The 14956-nt window shown below is 38.0% G+C and overlaps 1 protein-coding gene across 7 annotated transcripts in view; it reads left to right on the top strand.

Moving 5' to 3' along the window:
- Positions 1-14956, top strand: part of USP37 (ubiquitin specific peptidase 37) — an 81898-nt gene that overhangs the window by 15931 nt on the left and 51011 nt on the right. For all 7 annotated transcript variants that reach the window (XM_032402276.1, XM_032402327.1, XM_032402294.1 and 4 more), the window contains 5 exons: positions 543-643; positions 3001-3179; positions 3750-3824; positions 12204-12301; positions 13840-13924. In XM_032402276.1, coding sequence (XP_032258167.1) covers positions 543-643; positions 3001-3179; positions 3750-3824; positions 12204-12301; positions 13840-13924 — 538 coding nt within the window. The remainder of the gene's footprint in view (positions 1-542; positions 644-3000; positions 3180-3749; positions 3825-12203; positions 12302-13839; positions 13925-14956) is intronic.

The raw sequence follows: 14956 nt of genomic DNA on the forward strand, positions 1-14956 counted from the left end.
AACTTTATTGCTAATATTTTAGAGTTGACAGACTTTTAATTGAGCTTTTTAACTTAAATATAATAAAAATATTAGAAAATGAAGATGTAGCAGTGCTACTTTGCTTGTATTATTATTTATTTGATACACTATTTTCCTTGTAAAATTAAAAAAACTTATGGTTGTTTGCTATTTAATACCAGCTCGTGTTACATGTTTCCTTGGTATCCATTGTCAGTGTTCATGCCATAGACACCTTGACTTTTCTGTAGTGTTAATTACCAGATATTTATATAGGAGAATTTCTAGCATTTTCATTTTGCATTTAAAATTTTATTTTTCTGTTACATCTTCCCAAATTTGTGCATGTTATTTCATTTTTTGCTTGAGACTCTAGCTCTGAATTTTAATTACTATTTATATTAGGTATACTTTTCAGAAAGAATTGGTTTATAAGCACTTTCATTTTTTTATGCTTCTATTTTTTTCAGTATTCTGTAACGATGATTAAGTCTCTTAATTAAAGTAAATGACTTGGGGTTTATTTATTTTCTCCCCACCAGCCATGAAACCTTCTCAGGGGTCTGGTAGTTTTGGAGCTATTCTGGGCAGCAGGACTTCACAGAAGGAAACCAACAGGCAGCTTTCTTACTCAGACAATCAGGTATGTTCATTTGAATCTTTCTAGCTTTTAAGAAAAGTTATCAACTATTATTATGAAAATCTTTTCAAAATTTATCACATACTAACCCTTCTTACATGTAGTTTTACTAAACACATAACTTTTGTTCTATGTCTCATGGTCATCATTATGAACCACAGTAAAGTGTAGTTTTTAAAAGCATAGTTTTGGAGTTAGATGTGGGTTTGAGATTTGGTGCTGCTACTTAGTAGTTATGGGTCATTGAAGAAGTTCCTTAAGTATCCCGAGCCTTACTCAGGATTATAAAATTGAAGCAGCAGTAATATTTTAAGGGTTGCTGTGAGATAATGCATGTAAAAGTGCTTATTAGCCTATAATACCTTATACTAACAATGCTATAAATGTTTGCTACTATTATTTCTGTGATGCCCTTTAGGTCTCTTGTGCATTATGAACTTTACCCCTATACTATATGATACCAGACTGTTTTGTTGAGGTCTTCTGTTTGCTTTTTAAATAGTTTCTCTCTCATAAATATTCAGACAGCCATGAGACTTGCTTTGTACTATTGCAAGTTAGCAGTCCTATGTCTTTGAAAATTTATTCTGTAAAGAGAAGCCAGGCATAAAGTAAGAAGAACTTGGAAACTATTCTCTAAGTAAATTGATGAGTTCTACTGGCTGTGCAGAGAGGAGATTACTTAGTCCATTTGCTGTGCAGTGAATAACATTTTATTTTTGTTAGTTTTTTTAATAGGTTCTGAGGCTTTTTTTTTACATTTTAATTGAGGTATAATTGATATGCTCTAAATTGCACGTATTTGAAGTATACAATTTGATGCATTTTGACTTATGTGTATACCTGTAAAATCATCACCATAATCAACCAAGTGAACATAACCATAACCCTTAAAAGTTTCCTCATCCCTCTTTGTAATCCTTCCTTCCTGCCTTCTCTCTGGTCCCTATCCCTAAACCACAACCGGTTTGCTTTCTGTCACTGTAGATTAGTTTGCGTTTTCTAGAGTTTCATGTAAATGGAATCAGTGTGTAATTTTTTTTGTCTAGCTTTTTCACTCAGTGTAATTACTTTGAGATTCATCTATGGGTAGAAATTTAAACTATTAGAATACTTAAATATATAGATGTTATATTAACAAGCAAATATTTATACTCTCACAAGTAACGATTCTTCTCGGGGATTGTAAAATCAATTTTATGGGTCATAACTGGGATTAAATAAAAAAGGAACAAAATAAATGAGGTATTGTACATAGTAAGGATAAGTATTGATTTCTGAAACTTTTGGTTATTTATATGTAATAGTTGTGATTTAAAATACTTCTAAGTAGAGGTCATGGTCAAAAAGGTTAAAAATGCAAAACAGTGTACATATAGTATTCTACCACTTGTATAACAAAAAGGATTTGCTTTACATTTATGTAAAGAAGAATACTTATAAGGGACAAGAGAATGGGAATGAAAGAATCGGGTATGTGGCAGTGGGTGATAATGAGACATCTCAGGAAATGACCTTGATAATAGTATTTTGATTTTTGAATCTTGAGAATGTATCACCCATTTGAAAGTAAATTCTAACTTTTTAAAACTGTATATTCAGATGATCTCAGAGATTGTTTCTTTCCTATGCTAACATTGTACATAATTCTGTAGAGAGAAAGAAATTGGAAATTTCTTCAATAGACAAATCACATAGCTTTTAATCTAGTTGTAAAACGTACTGGCAGAATGCTGGTCAAAAGCACTATTTCCCAATAATGTTTAATTTGCTGTATTCACTCTGAATGTTCTTGCTGTGTCTTTAAGGTAGACTCTTTGATTCATCTTCTGCCAGTGGACTCTCTCTCACTTTCATTCTCCCCATCAAAAGTCATATGAGGTATTTGTTTGTGACTTGGCATTTAAGTCGTGGCAACCAAATGTCATTGTTGCTTCTTTTTCTCACATTTATGTCACTTTATCATAATCATAATTGGATTGTTTTTCTCTGAAGATTTATTTTCATCCTTATCACTAGAATCACATCTTGTGTACCTGAGTCTTTTCTTAAAAAGTCAGGTATTCAAAGCAAATTCCTTTCTGCCTCTAGTCATGTTGTGGAAATTTTAAATTTATAGGAGTGCTAGAAGAAAATAAGTGTCAAGTTCAATTTCTGATACAGATTGTACATTACAGTCAGCTAGAGTGCTTTAAAAAAAACTACTGATGAATGGGCTTCACCCCAGGCCAGTTAGGCTAGAATGTCTGGAAATGGGTTTCCAGTTGTATTTTTTAAAATTGATTCCACATGAGAATCAATGATCTAAAAGCATGCCAATTAATTTGAATATTTAGCTATGTTAAACTTTACTCTTACAGGCATCTTCAAAAAGAGGAAGTTTGGAAACTAAAGATGATATTCCATTTCGAAAAGTTCTTGGTAATCCAGGTAGAGGGTCAATTAAGACTGCAACAGGAAGTGGACTGCCTGTCACCCGGACAATTCCCTCTTTGACATCTACATCAACCCCTCTTAGATCAGGGTTATTAGAAAATAGGTATGGAAGACTTATTTTTTTTTTTTCTTAGTCATTAGCTGTGCTTGTTTATAAATGTCTTTTTGGCCTTTTAGAAAGACAAATACTTTGAGAAAAAGGAGATTGTCCAGTTAGTAAAATATGTTAGAAGAAAGTATACATTTTATAAAAAGTATAAATTTTTAGTAGATAATTAGTATTGGGTTTTTTATGATTTATGTCAGTGACACATACGGAGCATGCAGATATACAGTAATTTTTTTTTTTAAGGATTTTATTTATTCACTTGAGAGAGAGAGCACAAGCAGGTAGAGAGGCAGAGGGAGAGGGAGAAGCAGACTCCCCGCTGAGCTGGGAGCCTGACATGGGGCTCCATCCCAGGACCTGGAGATCATGACCTGAGCCGAAGGCAGACACTTAACCATCTGAGCCACCCAGGCGTCCCAGATATACAGTATATTAATCAAAACGTGGTGTAGAGAACTAGGCAGCAGTAGTCACAGTTCTGTCCTTGAATATGTTGGTTTATACTTCTTAATGGTATGAATTATGACTTTTTTAAATAACTTTTTTTTTCTTTGTCCTCTACAGGACTGAAAAGAGGAAAAGAATGTTATCTGGCTCAGAGTTGAGTGAAGATTACCCTAAGGAAAATGATTCATCATCGTAAGTTGCTTTAAGAACCCTTATGGCACTAGGGGCACCTAGGTGGCTCAATCGGTTAAATGTCTGCCTTTAGCTCAGGTTGTGATCTCAGGGTCCTGGGATCGAACCCCAAGTCAGGCTCCTTGCTCAGCAGGGAGTTTGCTTCTCCCTCTTTCTCTGCCCTCCCTCCCCCGCTGCCCCCCGCCCATGCTCTTTCTCTTTCTCAAATAAAATAAAATCCTTAATAAAAAAAAGAACCCTTATGGCAGTAGGTCAATGTTTCTCATATTGGTAATTACATTCACTGTGGAAAATTGGTGGAGGGGAGGGGTTCAATTTACGAGAATTCTAAAGATAGAATAGAATTTAAAGTATTTTGGAGGCACCTGGGTGGCTCAGTTGGTTAAGTGTCTGCCTTCAGCTTGGGTCATGATCTTGGGGTCCTGGGATTGAGCCCTGCGTTGGGCTCCCTGATTGGCAGGGAGTCTGCTGCTTCTCCCTCTCCGTCTGCCCCTCCACCCCACTCGTGCTCGCTCACGCTCTCTCTCTCTCTCAAATAAATAAAATTAAAAAAAAAAAAAGAATTTAAAGTATTTTGGTGATGGTGGATTATAGGCTCCATAGAGAGTATTTGGCCATTACTGTTGCATTGATCATTTCATTGCCCTTCTCCCATCCTAGCTTTTTTTAATCTGCAATACTTAGAGGAAAAATAGAATTGAGTAACTCTAAGCAGATGTTTCCTTTTCTTTTTTAATTTTTTTATTTTTTTAAAGATTTATTTATTTTAGAGAGAGAATGTGCATGAATGGGGGGAGGGGCAGAGGGAGAGAGAGAGAGAGGGGAAGCAGATTCTCCACTGAGCAGAGAGCCCCATGTGGGGCTCAATCTCACGACCCTGAGATCATGACCTGAGCCTAAACCAAGAGTCGGATGCTTAACTGACTGAGCCAACCAGGCACCCCTAAGCAGATGTTTCTTGTTGGCGGCTCTTTTGTTGTGAATTCCTTCCTTTCCTTATCTGTGATTTTTTTTTTTTTTTTTACCCTCTTCACGTGAAAAGTTAGCCTAGGAGTGAAAGAATTTGAACCCAGGGTGCCTGGGTGGCTCAGTCGGTTAAGGATCCAACTCTTGATTTCAGCTCAGGTCATGATCCCAGGGTTGTGAAATTGAGCCCCACATCAGCCTCCACACGCAGTGTGGAGCCTGCTTAAGATTCTCTCTCTTACCACCCCCAACCCCCCCCACAGGTGAGCATGCTCTTTCTTAAAAAGGGGGGGAGGGGTTGTGACCCCGACATAGTTTCTAGGCAAGGAACTTCAATCTTTTATAGGTATTTTCTGGTTGAGCAAAAGAGGATAGACCTACAGTAGGACAGTCATCAGCTCACAATCTCTTCCTCATCATGGGAGGGTTTTATTTTGTTGTTGGTTTTTTTTTTTGATTGTTTGGGGGAGAATACTTGTTACACTGTTATGAAATACCTCAGTTAATAACTTTTTTTTTAAGTTTTTATTTAATTTCCAGTCAACATACAGTGTGATACTTAGTTTCAGGTGTACAATTTAGTGATTCAGCACTTACATACAACACCCACTACTCATCACAACAAATGTACTCCTTAATCCCCATCACCTTTTTAACCCATTCTCCCACCCACCTCTCCTCTTGTAACTATCAGTTTGTTCTCTGTAGTTAAGTCTGTTTTTTGGTTTTCCTCTCTCTTTTTTTCCCTCTAGGTCATTTGTTTCTTAAATTCCACACATGAGTAAAATTATATGGTATTTGTCTTTCTCTGACTGACTGACTTTGCTTAGCATAATACTCTCTGGCTCTATCCACATAATTGCAAATGGTCAATTAATACCTTAACAGAAATCAGTTGATAGTCAATTAACTGGTATTCTAGGTCAAGGGTCACCAGGAGGGAGTTGGGAAAAAGCTAAAGAAACTTTATGTATTTATGGGGATTTTTTTTTTTCTGTTGCTGTAACAGATGTAAAACTGAGTAGGTGATAGGACTGGTGTGACATGTGAAACTACAATCACCGTGGACTCAGATTCCTTCTATCTTATTGATCTATAATTCTTAATAAGTAGCTTCCATTTTGTGAACCAAGATAGCTGCTTCAGCCTCCACTCTCATTTCTGCATGCCTACTGGTGGGAATGGGGAAAGGAACAAAGGCAGGGCATACTGCTTTCCTTTAGGCTGGAAATTGTACACACCACTTTAGTGCACATTGGCCAGAATTTGGTCATATGGTTATATCAGAAATATATGAGAAACTCTGGGAAATATACCTACCCTAGCCAAATTCTATTATGGTGGAAGGGTACAGAGGTTATTTGGAAACAACTAACAGTCTGCTGTAGTTTACCCCTCTAGCCATAGAAATATATTTATCATTCTTCCCTTACATTTAGTCATTGTATCCAGTTCAGAGTCCAGGATCTCTGGGTGATGTGCAGTTCTCTCCATAAGGTCTAAGTGTGCCTTAGACCATGTACCTTATGGTCTGACACCTAAAAAAACTAAAAGGCAAGTTCATCTGTATTCCCCACTCCCATCTTTATACATATGTCATTATACATTGCTGGCTTAGGTGTAGGATAACCACAGTAAAAATTTCCATTTAGAAAAGGCAAGAATAGGAAATTTGAGGAGTTGCTGTTCTATAGCAGCAATGAAATCTTGGTAGGCAGAGGTTGTGAAAACAGTGAAGGCAGTAGAGGAAGTTCTTGGTTAGCCCTTGTAGCAGTCTCTGTTCTTTCCTCGTTAGCCCTTGTAGCAGTCTCTGTTCTTTCCTCCTTAGCCCTTGTAGCAGTCTCTGTTCTCTCCTCCTTAGCCCTTGTAGCAGTCTCTGTTCTTTCCTCCAGGAGAAACTCCCTTCCTCATTGTATTTCATTTGACTCCTGACTTTGTCTTCTGGTAGATTTCTTTTGTCTATTATCTTTCAAGGCCATAGCTGAAGGGGGTTTTGAAGACTGTTCTTCCTTGGGGCCATGCAGCTTTTGTAGCCTGCTTCATGCTGATCAAGTTCTGGGAGTATAGAAGTGTCCAGAAATCCAGGAGTTTTAGAAATCTAGAAGTTTCTTTAAAGGTATAACAAACAGGGTTTTATAGGCTTGAGAAAGAATTGGGGCCAGTATTTTTGTTGTTTGGATTTTTTGTTTTAATCTCTTAAATTTTGAAATAATTTCAGATTTACAGAAAAGTTGCAAAGACAATACAGAATTTTGCTGTGTACCCTTCACCCAGTTTCCCTTAATATTAACATTGAGTTGTTTTTTCACAAACTACTTCCTCAGTTACCTCCTGTCATTGCCTCAGTTTGAGAATCAGAAGCAGCTGGATTTTTTTTGTCCCATATAGACTCAGATTACCAGACAATTTCAATTCTAGGCCATTGGCACAGAGGGCTGTATTCCTTTTCATCCTTGATTGTAAGGTGGCTAGTCCTTGCCCAAATTTATCTGTCTTGAATAGGACCTTGCTGAAACACAGACCAGTGTTCTTATTGTCTCAATCTTTTCCTTTAGAGCTATAGGTTCAATAAGTATGCAGTCTGCTTCCCAAGACTACAGATAGCAGGGTTTGTTTTTTTTTTTTAATATTTGAGAGAGAGCGCGCGCTCGCATCCATGCATGTGAGTTGTGGGAGGGGCAGAGGGAGAGAGAGAATCTCAAGCAGACTCCCCCCTGAGTGCAGAGCCTGACACGGGCCTTGATCTCACAACCCTGAGATCATGACCTAAGCCCAAACCAAGAGTCGGACGCTCAACCGACTGAGCCACCCAGGTGCCCTTACAGATAAAAGTTTTATAAATATTTTGCTGTGATATAACAGTCCTCACCAAGTTTCCAATCTGTAATATTTATGTCCTTACTCTCCGCCTTCTTACTATAGCTAGTGCTATATATTTTAGGTTTGTTATGGTAGCACCCCACTTCTAGTAACAAAATTTGTGGATTCAGGGTCTAGTTGTAGGAAACAAAAGTCATTTATCTAGTTTACACACAAATGTGTTTGCCTTTAGAGAGTATGAAATGACTTACAGAATCATTAGGAAAGCTGAAAAGATAGGCTATACGTTATGCTTGCAGAATGATTTTGAGAGCTATGCCCCAGATCAGGTCACCAGAGATGCTCCTGGCTATCATCAAAGCTAATAGCTGAATTGGAAATTATCATCTCTGGAACCATGCTGCCACTACCAAGATTAGAAATCTCTACGGAAAAACTGGACACCTCCAAAATGATTTTTGCCATCACAAGGAACAGAACACATGACCTCCGCCTTACCTCCATTTTGCAGATATTACACAACTATGTGTAATTATCTTAATTCATATTTTGAACACTAGGAAATGGAGTTTTTTAGCTTTCTGGGTTTTGTAGGACAGATACACTAAAAGGTGGTTGTAATAGACTGTTGCATGCCAGTTTACCATATGCACCACACTTTGGGATCATCCCACTTTTTCCACTTAGAATTCTGTCTGGTGAGCCCTAAATTTCTGATCTTTGTTCTGGGCTAATAACACTTTTTACAATATCACAGATTTTTTGAAGTTCGAGTTTCCTAAAAGACTCTAGATTAAGATACTTGTACAAGTGACTTGTTAAGACAGTGCTCATAGGAGAGATCAAAGTGAGGAAAGTAGGACAGGGAAGGAGAGGAAGCCAAAGAAGGGTGTGATCTCTGTGGGAGAGTAGGCTTCATCTTGATCCAGCAGGGGGCACTGGGCCTGTTCCAATTTGAAGTAAGGAAGATGGGCTTTCATGTTCTCATACTGTACAGTCTTTGGTTCTGTGGCTCTGCCCAAATGGGCAAAATATTTTAAGTATCCCAAAGGCAGTCCTCTGAAGAAGAACCGCAGGTGCTGGCTGTTGAAAACACCCAGTCTGGAGGTGTGAAAAGTATAAAAAGGGATCTGAAGGGCTCTGGTGGAGCATAACTATTAAGTTCATTCCATGTTATCACAGATTCTTCACATTGATGCTGCCCAATTTCTGGATGAAGATCTTATAAAAGGAGGATTAGAGGGATGAGCTATAGTCCTTTTTGTCCTTATTGGTATAGATAGCCTTGAGGCTATAACTGATATTATTATCTTTTTCTTCTACCATCCGTTTTAGATTTGCTGCATTCTCCACTAATACTTTTGCTGGTCTTGGTGATTTGCCTAGTGATATGACTAAGATCTTCATCCCTGTGGGGATGAGCCCCTGGTCACTGTGTGCTTGTGCAGGCCATGGTTGCTAAAATTGCCCATTTGTAGTTAAAACTGAACATGACAACACTAAGAGATTCCCTAGTAAGTCCCCATTATTCCATATTCCTCCTACCCTTATTATCTACCATCAACAGTACCTCCTTATAATAATCAAAGTCAGTTACCCCTGCTAGTATGGCAGTTCCTTTCTTTGCCTGATGCTCTGCCAACATGAGGACCCCAAAATGAGTAGCGGCCATAGCTTTAGATTAAATGGGACTCTTACTGTCCCCACGGGTGAAAAAAAGTTTCCCTTCTGAGAACCAGGACCTGATTGTTTAATGTCACTTTAGTGGAATTCTCTGGTGAGCATTAATATGTGAAAAAGATCCTCACCCTTTGTACACATTTCCATATGGCTATTCATATACTTCTTCCATAAATCATTTCTCCCTGATCTTCCAGGCTTGCTACTTGCAGGCCCCTGACTATCCATGCAAACAGTTTGCCACTATCCAGGAATCCATGGCCCACTCTTTTCCTCGCACAAAGTGGATAATGAAGTGCACCTCTCAAACTCTGCACAGCAGAGGATTTCCTTTCACCACTCTCTTTTTGGGCAGTCCCATAATGGGTCTATAGTGCAACAGCAGTTCATTTTCATCCTCTAGCAAGATACCAAGATGATGTATCCATGAATCAGGCTAGGTTTTTCTTCCTCTTTCAGTTGGTTATAGGGAGTACTCATAAAGCCTGTTCTTGTTACTTATTCCTGCTTACTTAGAACTCATCCCAGATATACCACTTCCATTTAATGATGCATTACTGCTGTAACTTCCTGGTCTTATGACTCTTAGGAGTATAATAGCACCCAGTTCATGATAGCTGCTCTGATTGATGACCCACAGTCAGATATTCAGTCTCTTCCAGGCCTTAGTACTATGCCAGGAGTAGCGTGGGATACTTCCTAAGGAATGTATATATATATATATTTTTTTTTTTTTGCTGGAAACAGCATGGTCTTGTTCTCAGATCCTAAAGATCTGGGCTGCAACTGTCTTTGGATGAGCAATTCTTCATGGTGTTTTGTCTTTAGCTTGGTAATTGGCTCAACTGAATCTATCATTTTCTCCGTTGAACGGATCAGTACTCATAGCAACAGCCAACCCGTTCTATAGTCTTTATGGTTATTATTCCATATCACTTGTATCAGTTATCTGTTGCTGTATAACAGACCACTCCAAAACTTAGTGACTTAAAATAGTAACTATTATCGCCTGTGAGTTGATGGCGACTTGAGTGGTTCTGCTTATCTGGGCCAGAATTGGCTGATTGTAGCTGGGTACTCTCATTTTTCATGCATCCATGGTCAGTTGGTGGGTTGGCTAGTGGTTGGTTGGTCCAGAATGGCCTTACCCATATGACTGGCCATTGGCTGCCTATTGGTTGGGTGATGGGGGTGATTGGGCCCTGTGTCTTTTATCATCTACTGGGTTGGCCTGGAGTTATTCACGTAGCAGTGTCAGAATTCCAAGAGAGTGAATGTAAATTTGCAAGGTGCCTTTAGCCTTACAATCAGGACTTACACACTGTTACATCTGTTGCAGTCTTTTGGGGAAAGGAAATCACAAGGCCAGCCCTGTTAAGGGATAGGAAAATAGAACTAGACTGCATTTCTTGATGGGGGACCTGGGAACAAGGAAAGGAATAATTTGGGACGTACTTTTAAATTTTAAAATTTAATATTAATATTTATTTTAATATTAACTTTAAAAATAAAATTCGCTTGTTTTAAATGTGCAATTCAGTAATTTTGGGTAAATTTATTGAGTTGTGCAACCATCACCATAATCGAGTTAGAACATTTCTATAACCCCAGTAAGATCCATTGTGTGATCTACCACATTTCTTGAATGCTAGAGTTATTGCATGAGCCATAGTATCTTTTAGTTTATCCTATCCCAATTCACTACAGATGAAAAATCATAGTAATTGTAAACTATAAGGTCCCAAAGGTGTTATCACCAGCAGTGGGATTTCTTTTGCTGTTGCCAAATAAGTGGTCCAATTCCAGAATCCTGTCCCTGAAATGGAGATGCGTGTGCAAATTATTTTATTAAGAAAGTACTCCCAGGGGGGGCGCCTGGGTGGCTCAGTTGGTTAAGCGACTGCCTTCGGCTCAGGTCATGATCCTGGAGTCCCTGGATCGAGTCCCGCATTGGGCTCCCTGCTCAGCAGGGAGCCTGCTTCTCCCTCTGACCCTCCCCCCTCTCATGTGCTCTCTCTCTCTCTCTCATTCTCTCTGTCTCAAATAAATAAATAAAATCTTTAAAAAAAAAAAAGAAAGTACTCCCAGGGGATACCAGGAAGGGAGTAGGGAAAGCGAGTGAGTGTGGGAGATTAAACCTAAGTGTGATATCACACAAAAATTAAGCAGAGAGGTTAGGCTTCATCCTAATTCCAGAGAGAAAATCTGTTATATAAATTTCACCTTAAAAATTTTTTCACCTTAAAGTTGTTCTGATCCAAGGCAAGGGAGCTGGGCTTCTTGACCTTACCTGTGACTCTCTCAGAGTGCAGGCAAAGGATCTCTAGTAGCTTGAGGACAGTCTGTGAAAAAGAACCCTAGATACTTGCTGTCAAAAACGTACCTAAGTTCATGTGGAAGAGAGGACACAAAAATGGGGTCAGAGGGAATCTGGGTAGAGTATCTGCATTATGTGCCACAGGCTTTATGCATGATGGGCCTCCTAAAATTAGCACTTTTAATTAAAGCATGAGCGTATCTCTGACTGGTCCCACTCCACTTATATAGGTTCAGGAATCTGGGAATAATAGAGGGGGAAATGCGACTTAAGAAATTTTAACTGTAGGGGCGCCTGGGTGGCTCAGTCGTTAGGCGTCTGCCTTCGGCTCAGGTCATGATCTCAGGGTCCTGGGATTAAGCCCCACATCGGGCTCCCTGCTCCGCGGGAAGCCTGCTTCTCCCTCTCCCACTCCCCTTGCTTGTGTTCCCTCTCTCGCTGTGTCTCTGTCGAATAAATAAATAAAATCTTTAAAAAAAAAAAATTTAACTATATGTGAAATGTAAATATTCTGAAATGATAATTATTTAAAATTAAGAACTATGTCTTTATATACCTATATACATATATATATTGAATTAAATTATTAACTGTAGGAACAACAAGGCTATGACAGATCCCTCCAGAAAGTATTTAACCAGCAGCAGAGAGAAGCAGCTGAGTTTGAAACAGTCAGAAGAGAATAGGACATCAGGTAAGTATTTGGTCTTCATATAAGATACTCATTTATTATATGACGTACTGTATTAGACTAGAAATAAAAACCTAAACTGGGACATACCTCTCTACATTATTCAGGAATATTGCATGATTCAGTATTCATTATTGGGTGCCAAATTTGTATCCAGTACTTGGCTAAAGTATTAGAAATATAAGGGAATTTTTATTCTGTTAACAAAGAATCTAACCTTTACCTTCTTTCCTATTTAACTGCCTAAAATTAAACTTTTTCATTATCAAAGTATCTGGACCATAGAATGAATCCAAGGAGTTAAATTGGTTGAAACTGAATTTTATGAGTGTTGTTACATGTTAGAAGTTCCAGAGGATCTTGGAATTAATTGCCTAAAGCAGTTGTTTAAGCTCACATTGTACCCTATTTTTACAAAAACTAAAAGTTAGACTGTCCACAAATTGATGTCAGTGTTTCCCACATTTAACATATCTCTCTGATCCTCTGAACTCCTTAGAGACTCATCTATCTGGTATTGATTTGGATATCATGTCAGCTGGAAGTTAAATTGAAGCAAGCTAAAATATGGCATGATTTTGAGAGTTTGAGAGAATTCATTTGATTGGGACTCTAGGAACATTCTTCTTTTAGTGGTTCAGGATTGTGACATTAGACTCCTCCAGAAAGAATTAATATAATTCTTACCTCTGAAATAATAATACATTATGTAAGCTCCACTTAAGGGTTTTCAGCTTTTATAATCAACCTATAGTTAGAAAACAGAATGCTTGAAGATGTAATAAGCCGTAACAATGTTGAAGTTAAAGTATGTCTTAGAAAGTTGATGCGGGGGCGCCTGGGTGGCTCAGTCGATTAAGCGTCTGCCTTCGGCTCAGGTCATGATCCCGGTCTCCTGGGATTGAGCCCCACGTCGGGCTCCCTGCTCAGCAAGGAGCCTTCTTCTCCCTCTCCCTCTGCCTACCTGTCTGCCTACTTGTGATCTCTCTCTCTCTCTGTGTCAAATAAATAAATAAAATCTTAAAAAAAAAGTTGATGCGGAAGAGGAGAGAGTAGGAAGTGGTCAAGTGATAAGGTTCATAAAACAAAATGTAGAAGTTTTAAGTGTGTTAAAGTTACGAAGTTAATTAGTAAAACTAACAACACAACCAATAACTGGTTGGAGAGAAGAGAACAAGAATGGGGTGATGTAAATGAGCAATTTCTGATTTTTCATAATGGAGGTAACTGATACTGTTTATAATTAATAAATTAAGAAATAGTAGAAACATTATCTAGCATTATGAAGGAAATGAGGAAAACTAAGTTTTAAAAAATGGTTAGAAATAAGCACAATTTGTAGAGTTTTGGGGCAGGAGAGTATTCTTTGCTTTTATAACCTTTCCACAGTGTTTGATCTTTTAACATGCATATATATTACTTTGAAGAAAAGAAAGGGGGAAAAAGAGTTAAATATGAACAGGCCTAATGCATAATTTTACTACTAAATGAAATTGAATGGTTGATTTAAGAATTAAATTTTTCCTGTTTGTTTTTTTTAGGGCTTTTACCTTTACAGTCATCATCCTTTTATGGCAGCAGAACTGGATCCAAGGACTACTCCTCTGGTAGCACTAACTTAGACAGGTATGTGTTGGTTATGTACCTTGTGAAGGACTTGAAGTGCTCTCTTCTTGAGAATATTGAATTGAAGGGATAGGCTGTCCGTTATGCTCTAAGTGAATAATTTAAAATAACAAAATTGATCAGAATCATAGACTCGTGACATTTTAGTTAGATAGTAATCTGGAAATGTTTTAATTTTCAGATGCTTTTTTTTTTTTTTTTTTTTTTACACTTTTCAGCAAATGTATAAACTGAGGTCTAGGGAGATTTGTACTGAGGCCACAGGTTGTGACTGGCAATGTGATCAGATTCTAGAGCAGTGTTACTTTCCATCATGCCAAGCGATGAACATACTAAGATCTCTCCTGAGGCATTTTTATTTATTTTTATTTTTAAAGATTTTATTTATTTATTTGACAGAGAGAGAGAGACAGCGAGAGAGGGAACACAAGCAGGGGGAGTGGGAGAGGGAGAAGCAGGCTTCCCGCTGAGCAGAGAGCCCCATGTGGGGCTCGATCAGGACCCTGGGACCACGACCCGAGCCGAAGGCAGTCACTCAACCGAGCCACTCAGGTGCCCCTCTCCTTAGGCATTTTTAAATTGCCTTTGTTGCCTGTGTATTTGTTAAGCTACTACCAAAAGTTAAGACATTTTCTTTAAAAAAAAACAGGTTGTACACAAATTGTACAATTAGTATATTTTACTGAAAAAGGCTACTCAGAAATTTAATTGCTGATCCTATAGATAGATATTAAATTTTTTTTGAGATTTATTGAATATAATATATGAGACAACTGCTGAGTACTTGTGAAGAAGGCATGATCTTGGGATGTAGCCTGGAGGGGCAGTGGTAAATGTAAAAAGGTAAGAGTAATGGTGGTGTATAATAGATATGCTATATAATGACCTATGGATACTTTGTTTTTTAGTAGAATTTAATTCAAAGTGGTAAAGAAAAAATCTTGATTATTTTATAAAATGAGGTGAAGTAAAGAATTTGATACTGTATTTTTAGGTATATTCAGCCTTGAGTGGTATTTCACTTTATAACTG

This window comes from Phoca vitulina, unplaced genomic scaffold (assembly GCF_004348235.1).
Source record: "Phoca vitulina isolate PV1807 unplaced genomic scaffold, GSC_HSeal_1.0 scaffold1, whole genome shotgun sequence".
Classification (NCBI taxonomy): Eukaryota; Metazoa; Chordata; class Mammalia; order Carnivora; family Phocidae; genus Phoca; species Phoca vitulina.